At 37.5% G+C, this 10,594-nt stretch overlaps 1 protein-coding gene across 2 annotated transcripts in view; it reads right to left on the bottom strand.

The window, feature by feature from the left end:
- Positions 1-10,594, bottom strand: part of Ptp36E (protein tyrosine phosphatase 36E) — a 45,798-nt gene that overhangs the window by 3,390 nt on the left and 31,814 nt on the right. The window contains exons 3-6 of one of the 2 annotated variants that reach the window (XM_013307552.1): positions 4,574-4,597; positions 1,285-1,403; positions 884-971; positions 411-487 (exon numbers count right to left, since the gene is read on the bottom strand). In XM_013307552.1, coding sequence (XP_013163006.1) covers positions 411-487; positions 884-971; positions 1,285-1,403; positions 4,574-4,597 — 308 coding nt within the window. The remainder of the gene's footprint in view (positions 1-410; positions 488-883; positions 972-1,284; positions 1,404-4,573; positions 4,598-10,594) is intronic. The other variant, XM_013307553.1, reaches the window with a different exon arrangement.

Raw genomic sequence — 10,594 nt, forward strand, 5'->3', positions numbered from 1 at the left:
TCGCCAGGGTTATATTATGCTAAAATCTTTTGCATAAATAATCCTTTAAATCGATCGACTTTAAAACGAGATATTTAATTTTTATTATCAAAACTAGCGGTCACCTGCGACACCGTCCACGCGGAATTAAGAAAAAAAAATAATAGCCTGTGTTCTTTCAGACTATGTTCTACATCTGTGCCAAATTTAATTGAGATCCATTCAGCCATTTATCCACCATCCATCCAAACATTCGCATTTATAATATTTGTAAGAAGTAAGATAAACTATGAAACATTTGAGATTCAGAGTGCTTTCTGAAAATACATCCCTTAGTAAGGAATGATTGTTAAATTTAGTATAGTATTACCGAAAGATTTTACCATAAAAAAAATACTACTATAACAATAGCATAGTGCATGCATACTTACATCTATGTAGGAAGCGTTGATGTAATCAGAATCTGGTTCCCTGTCCACCGTATCCAGTACCACTCTGTTGTAATCGTCTGAACAAATTCACACATTATTTGAAATATAACAAAGTTTATAGAATCAACAACTTTTATTCTTAAATCTGGTCGTTACTTATTTTGTCGTTAAATATATAAAACTTTAAACTGTAATTACTACAAACTAGGTACTTTTGATTTTATCCTTTTGTAATATGGATTTCATATGAAATAATTAACTGGGGTTAATTGAACAAATTGAGTGGAAATAATAAAATTTTACAACTTTATATTTTACATATTAAAATCACATATAGTATTTTATACAACTGTTTCGTGTCCGTTCAGTTTTATTAAAATGTATATCAAATTAATGTACCATTAGATAAAATTTAAAAAGTTATATCATTTTGTTCTAAAATTTTGAACCGAAATAAGGAAAGGTTGACTTACAAGGTAATACTTTCTGGTTTTGATTTTTATGTAAATTTGTTTTCTTTGCTGCATGTCGACAAGCATGCGTTTCCACCTTCACTGCCATCTGTAGGGATATAAGCTAGTTTAATCGCGATTGCTATACAAAATAACTACAGAAAAAGGCTGTTAATAACGAAGCAAAATGACAAAATATTCTGTATTGCTAGGAAGAAAATCCAACACTGTACCGGTGTACTGGCGCAACACTAGCCTTACTAAAATATCGACGTTTATGTCCCCTCACTAATCATTCTGACACTTGACATGGTAATTAAAGCGCGCGAGTCGCGACAAAGGATTCTAGCTAATAATGTATAAAAGTATAAACAGTCGTTCGTCGTCGTCTATATCATAGATATTAAAAATGCAGTAGATACCTGAAATTCTAATTTGTAAAGAACTGGAAATTTTCTTCTTTGCTCGCAAAGCTTCGGGAAGTTCTTCAACTCGACTGGGCGATCCGGTATTGTTTCCGATATTGATCCGTTATCATCCACTGGGAAAGAAAAATATTCTTTATCTATACACAACATTTTTCTCTATCTATATACATTGTTATAGTAAATAATATATATTTTAATGACTCATACAACTACAATTAGTTCTTGTAACCAGTGATTTCATACAACGATTTTAATTAGTAAATGTTTGATGATTCTTTAAAATTTATTTTTGTATAATAGTTTTATTGATATTTACAATATTAAAATAAGCTTATTACGTAAAATTATTGGCTTTTATATACGTTTATAATAAAGGTTACAGAATAAGAATTCGCTCTAAGTTTTAAAGCTATAAAGCTTGAACAGAGCCGGATATCCAAAAATACGTAAGGATTTTAAAAAAACAATCATTATATTCATTGACAATGACGTAGGAATACGACTGGACGTGTGTCTCCGACGCTCCTCTGACGTCATTTGGCACGAGCAAACAATTGCCAATCGTCATTTCACCATGCCTTTATTAGTAGAATGTCTGTCCAATACATTCCCCTCTTGATGGTCTCCGCCGCAGTTTAAGCTGATTACTATCAATACGTATTGCCATCTCTTTCTTTTTCATTGACAAAAGAGAGAACAATGTAAGGATAAGATTAATTGTGATATTATTATTTTTTACGCTGTATCGTTAATTACCGGGAAATTCCACAGACGCAACACTTTTGTTGAAATACAGACGGTAATTTTTTTCAATTTTCTTCAGAATATCGCTAATTTTTATGCAAGTGTTCTGTAAAAACAAAAAGACTATCTCTGGCCTACAAGCAATGTAAAAGATTTTTTCTGTCAAGCCGGACTATGTACTTATGGATCGACTAATGACAGAGCAACAGTACGACGCAGTCATTTTCAATGTTACGTAAATATCTTTTTAAAACACTACACTAAAATTTTTAATATTCATAGAATTGTCAAAACGAATACCTAATGTTACGGTAATAAATAATTTGTTACGAAACGTAAAAATTTGTTGCCGGTGCCAATTTTCTTATGAATGGCGCGAGACGACGAACGAAATGGTGCATAAAAATAAAAGACAGCGCTATCGGTTCGATGAAAGTTCAGTACTATGAATAATTACAGACAATATTCTTGGCTACTAACTTCTGATTTAATGAATAACGAAAACAGACTAATTTATAGCTTAAAAAAAGTACTTTTTTTAAATAAAATAGAATCAAAATCAACCTTTTCCAAATGGAAGTATTTTAGTTAAGCCGCCTAGTGTACAGGAATTAGTGTCGTATCGTCTCTTTCTTTTTATATAAGTTGGAGAGGGAGAAAAACTACAATTATTTAGCTCTAAAATGTGCTAGAAAAACGAACTCAGGAACTAGAACTACAGCTTTTATTTTGTAATATTAATTTGATACTTTAATCACTATAAACGATTTTGAAGATGGGATTAAATCACTGAGATGTTTTTCATATCCAATGAAAACATTTAAATCGTTAATATATAAAAGCTTTAAAAGCTTCAATTTGTAACCGTCTGTGATTGCGTACCGTTGACAAGGTCTTCGGGAATGTGTTACACCTCGCTAAAGGACAATTAGCATAATTAATTAAACTTTAAAGAATATTTTACAATATACAAAAATGCAACATTTGTTAATTTTTTATTTTATTTTTTCTATTGTTTTTGTATAACACATTATATTTTCACTGAAATCTGTGTTTTCTGTCGGGCCTATTGAGATATAAATTGTGTTTCGAAAACGGTAAAAACTATATCTAATATCTATTAAATTTCTAAATAAAAAAAAATAATTAAATATAGTATAGTTCTTTTTTATCGTTTCATTGAATTTATGGAGAATGTTTATCAAATATGGGAATAAAAATGGTGCTTAAAACAAAGTCTAGAAAAAATATAAATGTTGAAATCATGAGAAAATATCAAAGAATAATTGAATTTTTTCGTAGCAATATATTCTTACTGAAATTCAATTTGCGAAAGGTTTTTGACTACAGATAAGGGAATGCTACGTTGCTACGCTACGGTCGTAGTTGAAAGCATTGTCGTAGCAAAATTGCCTAGACTCACAAAAAAGAGGTTTTTGAAATTTTCATAGAATGTGATTCTGATATTTATCTTTCTATTTTTGGTAAAAGGTTAAGCTTATTTTATATTATGATTTTAAATTATATGTAACTCAGCTTCCTTTTTAATTTTACGCATTGTAATATATTTTTTTTATAAAGAATTCTAGCCTGGTCCCGAATATTTCTTTACATTTTCAAAGACGCTATTTTAAATTTTATTTATAGGCTATTTTCCTCACTTATAGATCAGTAGAAATAAAACAAGATAGAGCAGGTTCTTTGGCTGACGTCAATCACATTCTATCTTGACCCATGTATGCTAAGAGTTAATCAACTTGTCATATTTTCTAACATATAAATAAATAATATTAGATATACATAGGTATAAATTATATTAAACCTGTTTTTTATTATTTTATTGAAATTATAATTCTTTACTGCATGTGCTTATTATTTTTGCAAGTTATGTTTTGTAAAAGTAAAGTATAAGTTTTCTACGATCACTACGAAGCTGATGTTAATTTGCTGTAACTATATCTGTTATGAATAGCTCTACTACAAGCTAAATGTTAGATATAAAACAATTCTAAAACAGACGTACACAACAAGCAATGCGCTGTTTAATCAATTACTATTTGTAATAATTTTTTTTTAATTTTAAATGTCAATTTCTAAATAGTTTTCTTTGAATTTGTCTTCGAATGTTATTGTAATCGTATTTCAAGCCAGAAATAGCCCATATTCAAAATGGAGTAAGTGTTTATCGCCATTACGAGTAGAGCCCAATAATGACCCTTTCAAAAGGCTATTATTTCTCCCGGACAAAGGTATCTTACATTTCTTTTTACGAAATGATTCAGCTTATTGTTTACCCTTTTGTTCCGCCCATGCCTATAACCGATTATAAATCACTGTATAGGTTTTGGAATATTTAGAAATGGATTACTATTTTTTATGTCCCTCGTTATTTTCCGTTCTTCTAAATTTCGTCCGCATTTATTTGTTTGCAATAAACGTTCTACAATAGCAGTAAATGTAAGCATTAGTTCTATACTAGCGTTTAAAAGCTCGCTTTATCCCTCTAAACACAAATATCGGCACAAACCCGACAACTTACGCTCTGGTCTAAACGTCACTCGGTCTGAAATAATAAAATTATACATTATTCATTTATTGTAACCGTGATGACTTTGTTAGTTGTCACTTAGGAGTTGTCGTTGTCACTTATCATGAACTTTGGAACCACTTTAACCTACTTATAACCTTCATAGTTTACATGAGTTACGGTTAAACTTACGAACATAATTAGGAGTAAATACTATAGTTTTGTTGCCGAAATATATTTTTTTTTTTAATTATTTGATTTTGGAAGTTTTGAAAGTCTCATTCTTAGTTTTTTTTTAAAGGGCAGCTTAACATTTCTGAAAAAGAATTCATTAGTAAATACTTAAACCACACATAAAATATTTAAGAAGTATATTTTAGAAAAGTCATTTTTTTTAAATTTCAATAAATGAAGTCAACATTGTGAATATCAAATTTATTTATTAATTCAAGCATATTTATATTTAACATCCTCAGCGCCAAACCCTTAGTGACCGTTTAAAAAAAACACAATATTTTTTTTGTTGGATTGTGTTTAAATACAAAAATGTGTATACTTATGAATACACAGTGTTTTAGACCCTGTGTGACAAAAAAATGCAATAATAAAAATATATAAGTAATAAAAATATATAAGGTGTTAAGGTAAGAAAGTGTATATTTATGACTTACCTTTATTATTGAAGATGTGCGTTACATGGAACAAAAGATAAATATTTTAGTATCATAAATAAAATTCCACAAAATAACACATTTCGTTAAGAGTAAAGCAGAGAGATCATAAGGGCGTGGGTGGATCAGAGGTTAAGTTTAACTTGTAATCTGCAGATCCTAGGTTTGAGTTCCACCCATGTACCAATGTGTTTGTCGATTGTACATTTATCCGACGTTCTTATGGTTAAGAAAAACATCGTGATCTAACCTTCACATGTCTGCGAGGAAGTTCAATAATATTTGTGAAGTCAACCAACCCGCACTGTGCCTGCATTGTTGACTATGGCCTAGTCACCCCTGACTCAGGGAGGCTCCGAGGCTCTCAGTGGAGAAGTATAGTGAGCTGATGATGACTCATTTCATTTGTTCTAATTTTGATTTTATTTATGCGGCATCGAGGCTCTTGAGAAAAAGTACACAGTTATTTGTTTTTAAGATAATATGTTCGTAATTATAATATATTTCTAATTTCCCCTTCTTTTGGGTTTCGTACCGCATAGGAAAAAAAGGAACCCTTATAGGATCAGTTTGTTGTCCGTTCGTATGTCTGTCATGACTGTATTTCTCAAAAACGCACTCCGCTACAGACCGCTGAGGCGAACGGACGTGTCCGCTCGCCGCACATCTGTCGCTCCGCCCGACACTAAGTTGAGCAATCCGCACCTGCGCGCGCCATAAAAGGTGCCGCCATCCTTTGTTCGCGAGCCGACTGTGTTGGTGTAATTTTTATTGCGCCCGCCACCTGGCAAGCGATAATCCTAGTTTCGAGGTAGAACGTCGTTGAAGGGGAAAGGTGATGAGGTGTCACCTCCGGTGTGGGAAGGTGTGAGTGATGATGATGTGAAGGGTGAGTGCGGCGACAGGTGAAATGAGGCACAGTTATATTCACAACACAGTTTATTATCACTCACAGTCCACAACAAATAGTAAGAAGGAGAGTACAACACTAAGAAGAAGAATACAAGTAGGAGAAAGAGAAATATACAAATTCGAGCAATAACGGAACAAGTTGCGTAATCGAAAGCGTGGTATGTCGCGGGCGCTGCAGAACTCCACTGTCGTTTCGCGCGTATGCAAAACCGGTCAGTGACCCCCGCTCAGCTGTGCGTTGCAATTCGAATTTGCCAATCAGAGGTCAACAAATCGACGTGACGTCGACCACTCGTCATGCACCCGTGTTTATGTGTGAGTGTTGTAGTATGCGTGTGATGAATGTGTGTGTCTGTGTAGTGTTCTAGGGAATATGTAGGAGGTCACCTACATCACCCCCCTCCAGAGACCTGGTTAAGGGCGATAAAAATCGGTGAACTTCACCTTACGTCCTGAACGGGTTGCATACTCCTTAGCCATAGTATCGTCACTAGTTGCGGCATTGTTGTTACTGTCGCATAAAATGTACGCTGGCTTGAGGCGGTCAATGGAGACTGTTACTTCCTTCCCGTTAGTTAATAAAGTAAAAGATTTGTCGTTCCTAGAAACGACCTTATGAGGACCGGTATACGCAGGTTGTAATGACGCCCGCACCGCGTCTTCACGCAGGAAGACGTGATCAGTACTGGCAAGGTCCTTAAAAACGAAAACACTTTTGCTACCATGTCGCGAGGCTGGTGTTGGGCTTAACTGTTGGGCAAAAGTGCGCAATCGAGCGGTGAAATCGCTGATATCAGTTGTACCGCTTCTTAAAGGATCAAAAAATTCGCCGGGTAACCTAAGAGGCTCCCCGTAAAGAAGTTCAGCCGACGACGCGTTCAAATCTTCTTTAAACGACGATCGTATCCCTAACAATACCCACGGCAAAGACTCGGTCCATTTTTGTGGCGCATGGCACATTATGGACGCTTTTAACTGCCTATGGAAACGTTCAACGAGACCGTTAGCTGCTGGGTGATAAGCAGTCGTACGCTTGTGTTGAAATCCGGCTATTTTCGCGAGGTGTTGAAATAACGCTGACTCAAACTGTCTGCCGCGGTCTGTTACGATGTCCGTCGGGCAGCCAAAACGCGATATCCAGCACGAAAGCAACGCCTTAGCTACTGTCTCCGCTGTAATATCCGCGATCGGTATAGCTTCTGGCCATCGAGTGAAGCGATCAACGCAAGTTAAACAATATCGATAACCATCTGATAACGGCAACGGCCCTACGAGATCGATGTGAACATATTTAAATCTCGCGCGGGGCAAATTAAATGTCCCTAGCGGTGCGTTAACGTGTCGCGTAATCTTACAGCGCTGACAATCTAAACAGGTTTTTGCCCAATCACGACAGTCTTTTCTAACACTCGGCCATACGTAGCGTTCTGCGACTAACTTCGCTGTTGTATTAGCGCCTGGATGGCTCAACGAATGTAAACAATCAAAGACCTGTCTACGGAAATATTTTGTTACAAACGGCCTAGATGTCGGTGTACTTACGTCGCAGTACAATGGAGTACGACACCCGGGTAATGTTAATTTTTCTAGACGTAACGACGAACCTTCCGTGATTAATTTTTGAAGTTCGTGGTCATTAGCCTGACTTTTAGCTAAAGCTTCTAAGTCTAGAGGTTGATCTAACGCTTCGACACGAGACAAAGTGTCGGCAACAACATTATCCTTACCGGAAATATGACGGATATCCGTCGTAAATTGAGCAATGTAATCTAAATGCCTATACTGTCTAGGCGAACAGTTTTTCTTCCGTTCGTGGAATGCGAAACTGATCGGCTTGTGGTCAGTATAAATGATAAAATGCCTAGCTTCTAACATGTGCCTAAAATATTTAATGGCCTCATAAATAGCTAATAATTCTCTGTCGTAAGGTGAATACTTAACCTGAGATGGACTTAATTTACGCGAAAAGAATGCAAGCGGTTGCCGCGCGTTACCTGCAAATTGTTGTAATACAGCGCCGATAGCTGTGTCCGATGCGTCGGTAATAAGTGCGAGTTTCGCTTGGCAATCCGGGTGCGCTAATAATGCAGCGTCTGAAAGAGATTGTTTACAGCGCTCGAACGCATCGAGTGACTCATCTTTCAATGTTATCGGTTGGTTGTTTTTTACTATTCCAACTAATAACTTATTTAGTGGCGCTTGTAACTCAGCCGCGCGCGGTAGGAAACGTCTGTAAAAATTAATCATTCCTAGAAAACGCCGTAGTTGACGAATGTTAGTAGGAACGGGAAAATTTTTAATCGCTTCTATCTTAGTGTCTAGCGGTTTGGTGCCACTCGCGGAAATGTGATAACCTAAAAATGACACTTCTTGGGCTCCGAATACACACTTAGACACGTTAATGACCATACCATAGTCCTTTAAACGTTGGAAGATAATTCGTAAATGGTTTTTGTGTTCTGTCTCGTCTTTTGAAAAAATTAAAAAATCGTCTAAATAACAATAACAAAAATCAAGTCCTCTTGTCATTTCGTCCACGAACCTCTGGAACGATTGCCCTGCATTTGAAAGGCCAAAATTCATGAACGGGAACTCATACAAACCAAATGGAGTTGTTATTGCGGTTTTAGGAATGTCCTCAGGACTCACAGGAATTTGGTTATACGCTTTAACTAGGTCCAGTGTACTAAATACTTTACACCCTGCTATACTGTGAGCGAAGTCCTGTATATGCCTAATAGGATACCTATCAGGAATTGTCCTGGCGTTTAACATCCGATAGTCTCCACAAGGACGCCAACCGTTGTCCTTTTTGGGTACTAAATGTAACGGTGACGACCAAGGACTTTCAGACGGCCTAGCGATACCGCATTCTAACATAGCCTGGAATTCTTCTTTGGCGATTTTTAATTTATCTGGAGCGAGGCGACGAGGTGAACAAGATACTGGTGGGCCTGGTGTAGTGCGAATGTGGTGTACCGTGTTGTGTGGTATGATACGGTGCGTGCCGGATGGTCGGGTAATATCGGGAAAGTCCGACAAAATTTTATGGTAACCCGAGTCACCCGATTGGACTTTGACCGACGAAATGTCGTTGCATTCAACTCGCAACGCACAAGCTGTTACAGATGTTGTATTGTCTATTATGCGTTTGTTACGACAGTCAACTATTAAATTGTAATGATTTAAAAAATCTACACCTATAATAGGTTTAGTCACATCGGCAACAACAAAACGCCATTTAAAAGTTCTACGTAAACAAAAGTCAAGTTGTAAATGAACATAACCGTAAGTGTTTATACAAGAACCATTAGCGGCACTTAGCTGATACGTAGTCCGTGCACGACGCTCTCGCAGCAGCGACCGCGGGAAGACACAGAGGTCGCTCCCAGTGTCGACCAGGAACTGTGTCTTGGATTTGCGATCGGTGACGAACAGGCGACCAGTTGAAGAGGGGCAATCGTCGGTCGTCCTTACCGATTGCCTCTGGAGTTTTCCGACTTGAAGTCGCATGGAGGGCAACACTTGGTCGCCTTGTCGGCGAACTTAAAGTGGTACCAGCAGACTGGGTGGCGCCGGTAGCTGGATTGGGATCTCGACGAAGAATGCTGACGATCGCGTAGTCGGGACCTGCTGCTTGAGTTGCCGCTTCGTTGTCTGAGGGCCAGCTGTAAGACCTCTTCCTGTAAAGCAGCGATCTCCCTGGCCAACTCGACCTTCTCACTCTGTCGGCTGGTTGATGCCACCTGAGGTGTCGAGGGAACAAGGTCATTGATCCTATCTGCTATATCCGCCATCGCTTCAATCGTGGTAGAAGTCTGTCCGGCCAAAATGGTTTGAATGCCGGTAGGTAACCGGCTGACCCAAACTGTCTTTAAAAAGTCGGTTGAAATTTGCGACCCGCCTAAGCTTTCAAGGTGCCGAAGAAACTGTGACGGCTTCCTGTCACCCATCTCTTCATGCATCAGCAGCTGCGTCAATTTCTTCTCTTTGGATGCGGTCAGTCTTTTAATCAGCTCCGTTTTCAGTTTTTCAAATTTGTTGGTGGAGGGTGGATTAATAATTAAATCCTTGACCTCCTTGGAGTACAGGTTTCCGAGCTGACCAATGGCATAATTAAATTTGGTCGAATCATTAGTGATGCCAGCAATGCTAAACTGACCTTCAATTTGGGCAAACCATATCTCTGGTTCCTCTGGCCAAAACGGTGGTATGCGAATTCCGACCTTACATACATGGGCAGAAGGTTCATTTCGCAAAATCCGTGCCTCCTGGAATTCGTCTTCGGTGTTGCTCATCTTAGTGTTCTTCGGGGTCACCAATGAAGGGGAAAGGTGATGAGGTGTCACCTCCGGTGTGGGAAGGTGTGAGTGATGATGATGTGAAGGGTGAGTGCGGCGACAGGTGAAATGAGGCACAGTTATATTCACAACACAGTTTATTATCACTC

Source organism: Papilio xuthus, unplaced genomic scaffold (genome assembly GCF_000836235.2).
Source record: "Papilio xuthus unplaced genomic scaffold, Pxut_1.1 DF828142.1, whole genome shotgun sequence".
Lineage (NCBI taxonomy): Eukaryota > Metazoa > Arthropoda > Insecta > Lepidoptera > Papilionidae > Papilio > Papilio xuthus.